Genomic DNA, 14,167 nt, shown 5'->3' on the forward strand with positions numbered 1-14,167 from the left:
CCTTCTCAGCTACTGCCCATTTATCTCCTTCTGTCACCAGCAGTGGCAGCTCTAATAACTCCCCGGCAGGTATTGAGCGGCAAGATGAGGAGGTGTGAGAAGGCACAAGGAGCAGCTGTCGCCAGCTTGGCAGGAGGAAGATGGATGGAGGGGAAGACCATGGCCCTGTGCCTGAGGGCTGAGCATGGAGAGGAGGAGAGGAAGGGAAGATGGCTCCCTCACTAGCCTACCGAGCCTCTTGTGTAAGTCTTCATGCCGTGCTTGATCTGGGATGGCTACTTGAAGAATGCAAGCCGCCCCTCGATGTTGCATGCACATGTGGCTTCACTCACTGTCTGCCCCCTGAGCAAGCCCACCTCTTTGCCACTCCTGCCACTGCCCAACCACTTTCCCTCTCCCTCTGGGCCCAGCAGGAGAGGGCAAGGGAAACGGAGGCAGCTGCTGCTCTTGCATCCTTATTTACATGCTTGGAGAGGGCATGAGGAAGAGGACAAGTGGGGAGCTTTGTGTGTTAGTAGTGGGCACCCATGGGGGGGGGGAGACAATAGGGGACAGTTGCACCTCCCGGAGGAAACAATCTCCAGATCCCCAGCTTTCATTAAAAAAGTACGTTTGTAGCAATGGCAGAGCCTTTAAAAAAACCAAACATTATTAAACAATTTCAACATAACAACTTATCAGTCCAAATAATTAATTACATTATTTTTCCCCTTTCCCCCCACCTCTCCCACTCCCCCCCACCAAAGACTTCCCTCAGCTCCCCTCTCTGATTTCTTTGCACACATTGTTCTCTGCATGTTATAAAATTGTACATATCTTTACCTTATCTATCAAATGTTCAACTACTACATTTGTGGATGTTTATTCTGTAGCATTGGCAGAGTCTGATGTATGAGACAAAAAGTACAGATACTATTCTTATTTTTTGCAAGCTGTTACCCCTGCTTTGCTCCACCTGCCAACCCTGCTGCCAACCTCTCTTCCCCCACACCTGGCCAACTCTTCCTCGCTTTACACCTCACAGCTTGATCCCAGCCCCTCTCCTCACAGCTTCCCCACCCTGTAACATGCTTCCCCTCTCAGCTCACTAAACAGCCCCTTTAAAGGAGGGGGAGGCATCTCAGAGGCCATTTTCCACAGTGGTTTGACAAGCTGCCTCCATCAAACAGTTCATCCTGTGCTCCTGAAGATGGGGGGAGTTCCTGTGCCCTAAACAGATACACAGAAGGGGGATTTAGCAGGGGCATCTCATCGTGTCAGTAAAACTCCAGCAGTAAGAAAAGCTGCACTGCCAAAAAAACACAACCCTCCTCTATACAACTTGACCCAGAGCCCTGTCCCCTCTTGTCTATATGCTACAGACTTTGACCCTTCTGTCACTCAAGACCTCCACCTTGGTTTTTATGAGGATCACTGAGGAACACTAACAACAAATTAAAGCTGTTGCACCCACTATCCTTTTTAACCCTCCGGCTTCAGCAATATTGTCTCGGCCCAGGATGTGGTCCCAGGGTTGCTGCTCTCAGCCACCTGCTCATCCTACTCATTAATCGCTGTGCATTTTATTTGCTGCATGTACGTGTAGCTACTCAAATGCCTCCAGCGTGCGCTGTTGGTCTTGCCATGTCACCCAACGAAGCCTCTCCCCCATCCACCCATTTCCCCATCCTGCTTCCCATTGGAGGGAGTGGAAGTCTTGGCTGACGTGGGTCCACCTCCTGCCCCCCAACACTGATATGAAGGAAAATAAAATCGCTCACACCATCCCAGAGATTCAACTCAGAACATTGCAAAGGGGGACGTGGCGAGACGGAGAGAGACGAGCCAAACCAAACAACCCAAAGTCATCCCAGCATCACGGGCAATGTCAGGTAAAGCCTGCATGGCATTGCAGGAGCCAGGCATGCACCCATCGGTGCTCTGGACCCTGTTACTTTTCTCTTTGGGCATTTTATTACATCTGTAGAGACCTCTTGATTCCTTAAAGTGGGTTAGGAGCTTTGCATTCATGGCTCTTTTGCCTTGCCATTCAACACAGCTGAAGAGCTGCATCTTCTCAGGTAAATTTCCCATGAGCTGCTCTCCAGCTAAGTACTTGGATCATGAAGCTGGTGGTTCTTTGGCACCCTGGGTGGGAAGCAAGGTGGATGCTGTGGTGCTTAGGATGTGTGTGACTTGTGGGTTGAAATCTCCCGCCCACCCCTTAGTTCCCAGGAGGAATGTCTCTTTGCCTCTTATCCAGACCTGTAAGAATACTACCAGATTTAAGGGAGAGAATGGGTCTAATGGTTGGGAATTATTGAGAAACGCCAGAAGTTCAAGCGGGACTTCTAGAATGTCATAGGGATTTCCTCTAATGACATGGCTGTGACTATGGATGGACTACGGATCAGATCCAGCTCAGCTATTTCCGTATTATTATTGCGTTTGGTGGTTGGGCCAAATGACCCCTCAAGGTCCCTTCCAAATGTGTGATTCTGTAATTGCAAAGAAGGGTTGCACCCAGTTGGATAATTTTAGCCAGGTTATAAGGACTGGGCTGCTGGCTCTCGATAGCTGATCTTAAGCATAGCTAAGAAAATACATGAGGAAGTATTCTCTCCCTCCTTCCAGCCCCCGTTCAGCAAAGGAGCCTGTGCGGAAAGGACAGGATATAATTTGGAGTTTTCAAAGCAACCTGAGGACAGAGACAGAACTGAGGTTTAGCTGTGGAGCATCTTAGTGTGCAGGCCAGTCCACTGGGAGAGCAGTGGTTGCCCACTGGAGTGTTAAGCTATGGGTCTCCACACATTGCCATAAGCCTCCTGTGGACCTCATGCCAACCCAGGTAAGCACTGCAGCCAGCAGCAGTGGACAGGGTAGTGAGGCTGTGCCACTCGCCTGATCTCCCTCTGGCTGAGCTGCTGCAGCATATCAAGATGGTGAGGGGCAGAGACAATGCCCGGGTGGTATAGATGCTTTGGCAGGAGTGCCAGATGGGCTTCACCGGCCCGTTTGCGCTGTTATTCTGTTGACCCAGCCAGAGCGGTTAAGTGAGTGGCATAGCCCCATTACACTGATTGCCGCAGACAGCAGTCCTGTAGCAATATTATTAAGTGCAGACCCAATACATTTTGCTGCCTGAAGTAGAGCCCCACCAACACCACTCCCTGTTATATGTGAGGGCTGGCCTTGGCAGTGAGTTACAGGACCAAACTAGATGTCAGGTGGGGTGTCAGTGGGGTGGAGCGTTGGATTACTGGACTCTCTAGACTGCCTAGAGCATTCAGGACAGCCATACTCTTCTCTGGTGCCACTGGAAAGCAGGTACTAGCCATGGCTCTGAGGAGACACAGTATGGGTGCATGGGAGCTTCTAAGCCAGGCAGAATTAAGGTTCATTCACATTCCCTTTTGTGTCACATTTCTAGGCACAGGTCTGAGTTTTCCAGGTCTTTGTCCGAGCAGGGTTTTGTTTTGTTTTGCTTTTTGTCCTGGTGTTTTACCAATGAATTGGAGCAAACGGTAACTGGGTTTTCCATGGCTTTCTGTTTGCTCCAATTCAGTGGCAAAGCACAGGTTTTCCTGGGGAAAGGGCCAGGACAAGAAAACCCAGCTGCTCAGAGATCGACTTGGAAAGCCCAGACAAGTGCCTAGAAAGTACGGAGCAAAGGAAAGCATTGATGAGCCCTTACTCTAGGGAGGCCGGTCAGCCATCTCCCGCCACCCCTCTTGCAGACTGGGAAGAAGGAAAGAGTTGGGCTCAAAGACAGTCCACACATGTGGACCTTCTGGTGTGATATCTCTGAGCCCAGTTCTCTTCCCCAATAGTCATTTTGGGGGGCTGAGCCCTCATTGTATCCCTGAAGCCAGGGGTGAAACTAAACTTTATTTCATCCCAGTTTGGCACCCCCCAAACACATGCACATTTGCATACACACACAGGCTGGGAGCCTCAATGGCACCCCTCTGGATGCTTCACCCAGGGAAAAGAACCTAGCTAGTGCTCCCCGCCATAGCTATGGCTCTGCCTGAAGCAACTGCAGGGAAGGAGTAGCCTCAGAGTCAGCATCCTCCTTTGGCAGACGGTTCCTGAGCTACAGTCATTCATGTCAGAGCTGAAGGGGCATGGCCCTGTGGTAGAGCATCTGTTTTGCATGCCAACGGCTCACAGGAACAATCCCCAGGGTTTCCAGGTGGGGCTAAGAATGTCCCCTTGTCTGAAATCTAATAAAGCTGCTTTCAATCTGTGCTGACAACATGGAGCAAAGGTCTGACTCATTGTAAGGCAGCCTCCTGTGTTCATACATAGTCATAATATAGTCATCATGCCAGTTGTCCTTCTCTCCATCCCCAGCATTCATCACCGCAAGCCTGAGTGTGCTGACATCTGATGGCTGCCCCTTCTCACCAAGCCCTGTGGGAGCACCGTGCCTGCTGGCGACAACACCAGAGTTTGAGCAGTATGAAGTGGAGGGAGCAGCAAAGCAAGGGGTCAGCTCCCAGTTGGCCAGGAAAAACCAGTGTGTCTCTGGCGTCACTGTGCAACTGGAGATGAGGAGTCTCTGGGAGGAGTTCAATAGCCTTGGCACTGAGATGATTGTCACCAAGGCAGGGCGGTAGGTATAATGTTCTTTGGTCCAAGGATTAAGGATTAAAAACACAGCTTTGATCTATAAAGCGACTAAACAGGAACTACAATAATCCTTATTAGCTTTTACTAGTCTAACATTAAGGAGCAACACCAAATTACAATGACCTTAATAATGTGCCCTATATAATGGAATACCCATTCATTCATTCAGGCATTTGGCATTGTTTTTATTTACCTGCCCTTCACCTTAAGGTACACACCAAAATCAGATGTTTAAACTATATATTTCAAGTGTCAAAGGTCAGGGTAAAGAGGTGCCTCTTCAGCATTTGCTGAAAATTGTATAGCCGAACTGCCAGGCTCACCTATATGAGGAGGTATCTACACAACCTAGGGGCTGCCGCAGAGAATGCCCTCTCCTGGACCATCTCCACCCTGAGTTTCTGAGGGCAGCAGAACAGCCAGTAGAGCCCCCTCTGCTGTTCTTAATGTCCAGGAGTGTTTGTAGGGAAGGAGATTATCTTTCAGACAACTCCCAGGACCACAGCCCAAAACAATGTGCAGGTCTGCTATTTAAATGGAGCAAACTCCTACGGTTACAAACTGTAGCACAACTCTCTGTGTACCATCAGGGAAAGTGTGATCCAAGGGTGTTTATTGTGCACCCCTACAACAAAGCCTGAGGTGGGCTTCCCACCACAATGGGCAAGAAACCATGAGCCATTGCTCTAAGGACTGCAGCCCCTCCCTACCCTGCCTCAAGCTATTGTAGCCTGTTGCAAAAGGCCCTGGGCATCTCCCTCAGCAGTAGCTAATGTGATGTTCTCCAGATGTTGCCAGTCTCCAACATCACTGACCGCTGGCTATTCTGGCTGGGGCTGAGGAGAGTCCAACAGCATCTAGAAGACACACAGTTGGCTACCTCTACCCTGGGTAAGATGGAGGTTAGCGGGCAGTGGGAAAGCAGAATCACCCGGCAAACTCCTTTCTCCCTGTGGCAGGAGGATGTTCCCCACCTTCCAGGTGAAGATATCTGGCATGGATCCCTTGGCTGACTATGTGCTGCTCATGGACTTTGTGCCTTTGGACGACAAGAGATACCGGTATGGCCTGGGCCTGGCTCTGGGACAATGAGTTTGGAGCCATTTCTGCTAGTTAGCCAGTCAGCGAGAGCAAGCTAGGCGCCAGTGAGACTCAAAAGGCATGGCGTGTGGCTAGGCCTGATAAGTGTTAATGGAAGGATTTCTATAAATTCAGAGGTAGGAGCAGGGAGTTCTGAACTGAGGCACCCTGACTTTTTAAACCTGCAGGAGATGTGTTGATTTATTACATGGAGCTGCTCGTTGCTGTTTTGTTGTATTCCAGATATGTACAGGTTCCTACGTTGATCAAATGAATGGAATAATATAAAAAATCTGTGCCCTTTGTGTAGAGTGCTAATTGAATAAGCCTTAAATTGAGCTGAGATTCTGTTCCAGAATCAAGTTTCAAATCTTGCCCTGGAATGTAGTAATAAAGGAAATATCAAAATTAAAAGGCACTACTTCCCTCATCACTAACTTACCCCACAGTAACCCCTTGACCCCATCAGAGTTATGAGAAGTAGCTTCCAGGTGGCATTTAACTGTACAAATTAACCACTATCCCTAATGGGAACTAAGTGCTATTTAGACCATTTAGAAGGGGTGGAGAGTAGCCTAATAATGGAATATAGTCAATGTTGGAATCTCTGTTCTACTGAGCCACTCCTCCGGTCGAGTCTCCGGAACCCCTTCTGACGATTATTAATGACCTAAGCCTTTGATGAGGCTCCAGACACGTTCCCATTACGCAGAGTATTCAAGCAGCAGCTGAAGGATGATAAAGTATGAGCTACATTGCTAAGAGTTTTATTTGTAACTACGCAGACAGAAAAGAGTATACATCCTCTCTCTGTGAAAGCAGGGAGGCAACTGGAACAAAGGAACAGGGAACCAGTAATATCAACTTCCATCTCCCATCTCCCATAAAACTTCCAACAGTCTGGAATCTCTGGAATGTAAACAGAGTCTTATGACTCCAAGCACTGCACAGTGGCACAAACAGAAACCTAACAGTCAACTCCACCCTTGCACTGAGCCAGGACACATCTGTTTGGTAAAACACAAAAAGATGTAGAGATTTGGAGTAGACAACACACACACACACACACAGAGAGAGAGAGAGAAAGAGAGAGAGAGAGATTGATTTCCTCCCCATCCTTCACCGTAAGGTCCCAAGGTGGCTTGCAACAACATAAAAAGACTAATATCAGTTAAAGCATCTTAATTATTTGATGGAGGTTTAAAATTAATTTTACCATCTTTAACAGTGCCATGGTTGATTTGTTTATTTATTTTATTTCTCTTTCTCATATTGTTTGGAGTTTGAAAGTGTGTAGTGAGTTTAAGGGTTGGTGAGTGAAGATGTGTGAGATTGGAGGGGAGAGGAAACTACAAAGGGAACGCAGAATGGTTTCAAGCCAGAAGAAAACCCCGATAAACCATTAACAACACACAAAACAGCCCAGCGGTTTTCTGCACCGCTTAATATGTAGAAGGGATTTGCACGTGGAAAGTTTCTGCAGGAAAACAGCATGCATTCTTGCATCAATGCTCTGGCCAGGTTTGGCTCTCTGTTGCCAATCCCAGAGGCACTTGGCATCAGACCACTTTGGGTGAGGGAAGTACGGTTCATCAGTGTGACATCTTGCCAGTATTTGTTGCCCACCAAGAACATACAGGGGATTGGGCCGAGATGGTCTCTGAACTTATGATGCACATGAAGGATAAAATGCAATATGTTATATGCAGCACTGCATGTGAAGATTCCAATTTCCCTCCATTTATTTTCCTTTTTCGCTATTCTGACCTTGCAGCTTCTGCTGTTCCCTGCACTGAAAATGCTTGCTCAGAAATTTTCATGGATGTTAAGCCTCTCAATCTGAATGCTTGCTATACATGAATCCTGCCTCTTGTTTTACCTTGCTGTAGAATGCCCCATAAAAATATGCTTGAATTCTATATACAGAATAAAACAAACTGGAATCCCCCCCCTTTAACTGTAGTTTGGGATTATATATAGCTGCACACCAAGGCAAGCATAGTAGACCCACCCAAACTCTTGCAGGTCCTCAATCAGGTAGGGAAGGAAGGGGCCTGCCTCAACATAATCCCTTTCCCCCGCAGATACGCGTTCCACAGCTCCGCTTGGCTGGTAGCTGGCAAGGCAGATCCTGCTACACCTGGCCGGGTTCACTTCCACCCTGACTCCCCTGCCAAGGGAGGCCAGTGGATGAGGCAAATTGTCTCCTTTGACAAGCTCAAGCTCACCAACAACTTGATGGATGACAATGGCCATGTAAGTTAATTGTGCAGTGTCTTTGCAGATAGTGTCATTATACAGTTTAGTCACCTGGTGGCACTGTACTTAGTTGTACCTGAAGGGAGGGAAACCAAATCAGGGTTAACACTGCTTCCCTGCAAGTTTTCCTATCTCAGAAAAATGGGAGGGAGCATAAAAATATGCATCATATGTAACATAATAAATGTAACCTGGTGGTATTTGAAAGTTCAGTCCCTGGCATCTCCAGGTAGGGCTTGAAGACTCCCTTTTAAGGCAGCTTCCTATGTTCCTACTACTTAAAATGAAAACAACTTGCAAGAGTGTGAGTGTATTTATGGGACTTCCCACTTACACTGTGCACCATTCAGGGGATACATTTGCATGTGGAATACGCATGGGGTGTGGGAGTCGTTTGATGTTCCTGGGTGTGTAAACAAGAGTTGTCAAATGAGAGCCCATTTATTGAACAGCCATCTGAAATGTCGCTTTGTCTTGATCAAACAGATCATCCTGAACTCCATGCACAGGTACCAGCCACGCTTCCATGTGGTGGTGGTAGATCCACGGCCAGATAGCGAGCGCTACGCCCAGGAGAATTTCAAGTCCTTCATCTTCACGGAGACTCAGTTCATGGCAGTGACAGCCTATCAGAACCACCGGGTGAGAGAACACGCATGCACAGCCCTCTGGTGACACTGGTCAGTATCACTTGGGAGAGCTAGCCTATTGGAGAGAATCAGGATTGGGACAGGACTAAGTGTGGCTGGTGGAGGCCGGCAAACAGATCTGTACATACACTGACACCTTTTGCTGTGCAATCCAAGCTGTGCAGCATTCCTAATGCATCTTTCACGGTGCCGTAATAATTGCCGTTAATTGTTTAATGTGGTGTAATGTTTAGAGATAGCTGTGAATTGAGAAGGCATTATCTGTAAAACTACACAGTGCATTGGGTAGCCTTAAGTCACCAACATAACCTATATCACTGGATTGTTGTAAGGATAAAAAGCGAACGTACATGGAGAAATCAATGTACAAATATCCATTTTGCTTTTGTACATCCCACCTATATCCCTTATAGAATCCAAAGTGGCATGCTTGTAGTGCCCAGATCGCCTCCCATCCAGGTACTAATCACACCCAGACCTGCTTAGCTTCAACGCTATGTCCTGGGATTGAATGCTAAATACATGTATCCTGCTCTTCTTTCAAAGAGCTCCCAGCAGTGTGCTTAAGTTTCATAGGGTCGTGACATAGATCGGGATGCACCACAGTAGTAACATCATGGCTGGTGTTGCTTTCGCAGGCAGTAGTTAGAGCAACAGCTCCACTATAGCAAGAGAGGGAGCGGCAGGGAAAATGTGTGTACTTGAAAACTCATTCCTCTCTCGGCAGATCACACAGCTGAAAATTGCTAGCAACCCCTTCGCAAAAGGGTTCCGGGAGTGTGAGCCAGATGACTGGTAAGTCTCCGCACATGGCACTGCCTTCTCAAACACAGGTGGAGGGATAAGCCTCTTATGCGATGTAGCTGCAAACAGAGCAAATTCCATTCTCAGGCTGCAATCCTATACACATCAGCCTTGTAAATAAGCCCACAAAAGTTACTAGCTTCTAGATGGCTAAGACCAGCAGCCTTTGTTTCCCATTTGGCCGTTCCTCCAAAGCCTTTTAAGCAGGCTTGTAAAATCAAAATTGCCTTCTACCAAACAGGCGAATAGAACTCAGGGATAGATTTCCCTTCCTCCACAGGAAGCATGGAAACCAAGCAGACTAGCAATGGAAGTGAGAGGTCCATCCCTCCACCAGCCCGCCCACCCACTCACTTGTATGACATTGCTGGTCACTTATGGCAAGCTATACACAACTGCTATGCCTGGCTACTCAAAAGCAAGCCCCACTGAATACAATGGTGCTTTCTACCAGGTTAGTTTATATAAGATTGTACCTTTAGAGAAGTATTACTCTGAGTGGGGAAGACAGGCAGAAGATGCATTTTAGAAACAAACGCTGGGTTGGAAATTCTTGGCCAGTATGTGATAATCTGTGTGCCACCCGAATAGCTAGGGTGGCCACATGCCAGGGAAAACAAGGCTTGTGGCCCATTAATGTGTGCATGGAAGAGGGAATTCTGGTATGCATAGCAACCTGCACAGGCTGAAATTCCTTCTTCTGCACAGCTATTAAACAAAGGTGCTGGAGCCCTGTCCTCTTTTGCATCCAGCTACTCTACCGAGTGGAGTAAATGTAGATGGGAGGGATAATGGTAGTAAGAACAGAAGCAGCCAAGTCTGGGACTGCTCCCAATAACAACTTCTATACTGTAGCTCTGCCTGTCCTATTTCCACAAAGTCCATCACCAATGAAGTGCATGTCTTGTTTTTCTGCCTAGGCCTGGCTCACCAGGAAAACTATTAGGCTGCTTATCTCGGAATGGGGGTGCGGCTCCCTTAGCCCAGCTTCAAGAAACCACAGAAAAGGGTAAGGTGAAAAAAGCAAATGGTGAGTAAGCCTTGCATGTAGAGAACTCCATGGGAAGGTACAGGGCATGGCGGGGCTATGGAGAGATGGCAGGGTCTCCTCCTTGACTTTGGTCACCATCATGACTGGTGCAGATTTTTCTCAGGCACAAACTTCAATGTTTGATGCTAATAATCTCAACTTTCTCCTGTCCCTCGAGTTTCCGGTGCTTATGTGTGCAAAAATTAGCTAAGAATCATACATGCAATTATTTCTAACGAGAGGGAATGCTGCAAAGTAAGGGCTTCCAGTGACTAGGAAGCAGCTTCTCAGTGCTCTTTGTATCTTTTGACATCTCTTTTATTTTTATTTTATTTAAATTCTATTTATTTTTATTTCTATACCACCTTTTATCCGAGGATAACAGGGTGGTTTACAATACAGAAACACAAAAACACGTAGTATAACATCTTGGAGATGTCTGAAATATTAGATGGTGTAAAAATGCTATTAACAAACAAATAATATCTCCCTTGCTCACCCTATGATATTCTGGATATTTTGCTCACTATGCCTTTCTTCATATGTAGTTTGGTTTCTTTGCTTTCCTAACTGCAGTGTAGTCATATTCATGCAGTTCTCTGTGAGATCTCAGTAGAGCATGCAAGTAGCAATTACACTGTTCAGCAAGGCGGCATGGTCACCTTCTAAACAAGTGCCACATCTGCACTGAGAGAACCACTGGTATAGAAACCAACCACATGACCTAGCCAAACCACGCAGTTAGTGTATGCGTACGGTATTGCTACAAATATGGAGCCACAACCACCCAAGAGAAGCTTTTCAGCCGCCGCCGTGGTATAGTATAAGCCATGGCATAGTCTGCAGAGATTCTGGGCTCTTAGTGAGATTGAATGGAGGTAAACCACAGGGGTGGAAGTTTGGAGCAAATTTCTCAGTCACTCGTGGCTTAGCCTTCTCCATTCTGATTAACAGAATGGATCGAGTTGGCAGGATGAGAAAAAGTGACAGACTTAAATATTTCCAGGAGTGAGTCATGCTGACTTTGGTTGGCCAGGGAAGTCATTCAGCTCTAAGCTCCTTCTCTTTTTCTAGGGTTTGCCAGCAATCATCACCTCCCTCCTTCCCTCTTCAGAGACGCCTCCCAGCTGCAGCACCCACCCCTGGTCACACCCGCCACCCTCCCAGACATGTGCCTTGCTCGACGACCCCTGAGTGAAGCATCAGGGGCCCTGCCCTACAAGCACCTCTCCTATCACAGCATCTACGTGGGAGCCCGCTCCCGGGCAACGCCCTACGCCCTCCCCAGCAGCCGGGCCACCAGCTTCCACGCTCTCAACATCTACACTGCCGGGGACTATGAACAGTGAAGGAAGAGAGACCCGGTGGACAGATCAGGCAGTTCCCTCCTCTCTCCCCCCAACCTACCCCAAGGCTGAACCTATCTTCCAGGGACTCGCCTCAGGTCCACCTTCTCCCCATGCAGCAGCCATCGCTGCACGGCCTGCTAAGGAGGTCTAGTCCATTCCTCTGTTTACCTTCCATGGCACTTTGTGGATGGTACCTTCAAGCCCTGGTACCCTTCCCTCTTCCCCACCCGAGGCAAACGCAATTTCTAACTTATTGTCCCCTAGTATATGGACAGTTAAACAGTTAACAGAGGCTGGGTACAGTATCCGTCTCCTTTGAGAGGGGTGCAGAGTCCAAGCTGAAGCTTGGTGAGGTGTAAGAAACATACTTGGCTGAGATACTGGCCATTTCCTAACTGCTTCTGCTCCTCAGCTCGTTGTTAAGTATCTTGTCCCCCAATTCCAAAACCCCACAGCACTGGAAAAAATGGCTGAAAACCCAATTCTACAAATCAGAAATCCTAAATCAGCTTTGCATCAAAAATAAACTCACAGGAGAGTATTAAAATGCAGGGAAGGTTAAGAATCTTGTCTTTATTGTGGGATTTGGTAGCTACGGCGACAAAGAGTTTATGAAGGCTTTTAAAGCACAGAGTTCTCAGCAGCCTGCTCACAAGCATTGTCTTTCTCTTAAATGGTAGCGTGAGTCTTGAGTCCTGCCCATGACATGCTGTGCCTTCAGTATGAAGGAAGTCTGTTCTGCAATCCAGGCAGGGGAGCCAACTTGGGCCCCAGGTTATGGGTGCTCAGTGCTCGGGACATCATGACGTCACATGCGGCATGACATGATGTCACACGTGCCCCCTGGCCTCAGAAAGTGACTTCCGGTGGCACTGGAAGTCAGGTTCCGGGGCCTCGTGAGACCTCCTTGTGAGACCTCATAAGTTGAGTGGAGGGCCCTGCAGTGTGGATCCCCACAAAACATTTGTTGTGGGGGCTCTGGGTGTCTGAGCATAGTAGGCACCTCTGAATCCAGGGCAGGAGCCCCTTTCTTGCCCTTGGCAATTTAAGTCTCTGTGTTCCACCTGTACAGAGCTGTTGTCCCCAGCTGTTGGTGGATTTTGCTAGCAGTTGGTAAAACAGCATGAATGAGGAAAAGACAAGTACTAGCTTGCTAGCACAGGTAGAGTCCTTTCAAAAACATGCATGCACTGAGGGCTTGGCTTTAATGTGCAGCCCCACATCATGCATTGGCTGATGCAATGTCAACTCCAGGCTCTCCATCAGGGAAACAAGAGAGTCTCAGACCTGGATGACTGAATGTAAATTTAGAAAAAGCAGAAGGCCCAAGTGCCTGAGGCTGGGCCTCTTGTCCTCTGATGTGCATCAGAAAGGCTGCACCCCAGCAAACAGGGATGAAGCAAGAAGAGAGACAGTGCCACCTAGCAGCCCTGTAAAAACACCTATATAGTGAGTGGTATCCATATTCTGATGTTCCTTAAGGCCGCTTCCCATTCTTTCCTAGAAGCAACTCTTAACGGCTATAGAGATATGCACAAGGCAGGCTGGTTCAGCTGCAAGTCATAAGGATCGAGAACTGGAAGGAACGTGGCTTGATAAACCCTGAATTCCAGAACTCCATCCTAAATACTGATATCCTGGCAGTGAGGCAGCAAAGGACCTCACTTGAATTGTAGCAGACAGACGGGGACAGAGCAGGTAGTTCCTTCCCCAAGAAAGGTGCGTGTCAGGGGAGTTAAAGAAGTTCTGCCACACCTTCCGGTCAGACACAAGGCACAAGTGGTAGAAAGAAGGAAGCAAGAGACAGTCGTTCATGTAAAAAAAAAAAAAAAAAACAGCATAAGCCAATTGGCTCATGCGGGCACACAGTACATCTGCTCTCTGGGAAGAAAGAAGTCCTTTCTCTCTTAAACCCAGATGTCTGTAGTGAAGGTGAACGGGGTGAACCGGTACCCAGAGCCTGTGTAGAATTTGTTCTGGAATTCCACCCTGAAAAACAACAGCACAAGAGTGGTCAAGTCGAGATCCGGAAGCACTGCTCTCAGTTTGCAACACTAATCCCAGTCAGTGGCGTAGCGTGGGGGGTACAGGGGGGCCCGGCCGCACCGGGCGCAACATCTGGGGGTTAGGGGGCGCAAATCCACGGGTTAGGGGACGCAAATTACTTGCCTTGCCCCGGGTGCTGACAACCCACACTACGCCACTGATCCCAGTAGTAACACAATCCCTGAAACAGGCAGGTCCCGGCCTGATTCACAGTTGGGCGGGGGAAGGAGAAATAAACTCTGCCTCTCCAGGTCCCTCCCTCTCACACAGAACAATTTTCCTGACCTCGTGAGGAGGAAAGTCCTCTATCACCCACACCCCTAACCCCACCTGGG

At 48.0% G+C, this 14,167-nt stretch overlaps 2 protein-coding genes across 3 annotated transcripts in view; one reads left to right on the forward strand and one right to left on the reverse strand.

The window, feature by feature from the left end:
• Positions 1 to 12,747, forward strand: TBX10 (T-box transcription factor 10). Its single transcript, XM_081902971.1, has 8 exons — positions 1 to 242; positions 4,336 to 4,597; positions 5,574 to 5,675; positions 7,779 to 7,950; positions 8,440 to 8,595; positions 9,331 to 9,398; positions 10,328 to 10,416; positions 11,512 to 12,747. Exons 1-8 carry the CDS (start codon positions 185 to 187, stop codon positions 11,784 to 11,786), a joined length of 1,182 nt encoding a protein of 393 aa, XP_081759097.1. The 5' UTR covers positions 1 to 184; the 3' UTR covers positions 11,787 to 12,747.
• The window catches only part of TCIRG1 (T cell immune regulator 1, ATPase H+ transporting V0 subunit a3), a 21,439-nt gene continuing 19,605 nt past the window's right edge, over positions 12,334 to 14,167 (reverse strand). For both annotated transcript variants that reach the window (XM_081902859.1, XM_081902858.1), the window contains exon 19: positions 12,334 to 13,775. In XM_081902859.1, the coding sequence (XP_081758985.1) occupies positions 13,694 to 13,775 (82 nt within the window). In that variant the 3' untranslated portion in view covers positions 12,334 to 13,693. The remainder of the gene's footprint in view (positions 13,776 to 14,167) is intronic.

This window comes from Podarcis melisellensis (genome assembly GCF_964234715.1).
Source record: "Podarcis melisellensis genome assembly, chromosome: 1".
In the NCBI taxonomy this organism is placed as follows: domain Eukaryota; kingdom Metazoa; phylum Chordata; class Lepidosauria; order Squamata; family Lacertidae; genus Podarcis; species Podarcis melisellensis.

What these genes read in the sequence shown, in the direction of transcription:
- TBX10 (XM_081902971.1), top strand. Translation starts at nt 185, where the DNA reads ATGGAGAGGAGGAGAGGAAGGGAAGATGGCTCCCTCACTAGCCTACCG. An exon ending in ATTGTCACCAAGGCAGGGCG is followed by an intron (nt 4,598 to 5,573) that starts GTAGGTATAATG and finishes TCCCTGTGGCAG; the next exon opens with GAGGATGTTCCCCACCTTCC. An exon ending in TGATGGATGACAATGGCCAT is followed by an intron (nt 7,951 to 8,439) that starts GTAAGTTAATTG and finishes TTGATCAAACAG; the next exon opens with ATCATCCTGAACTCCATGCA.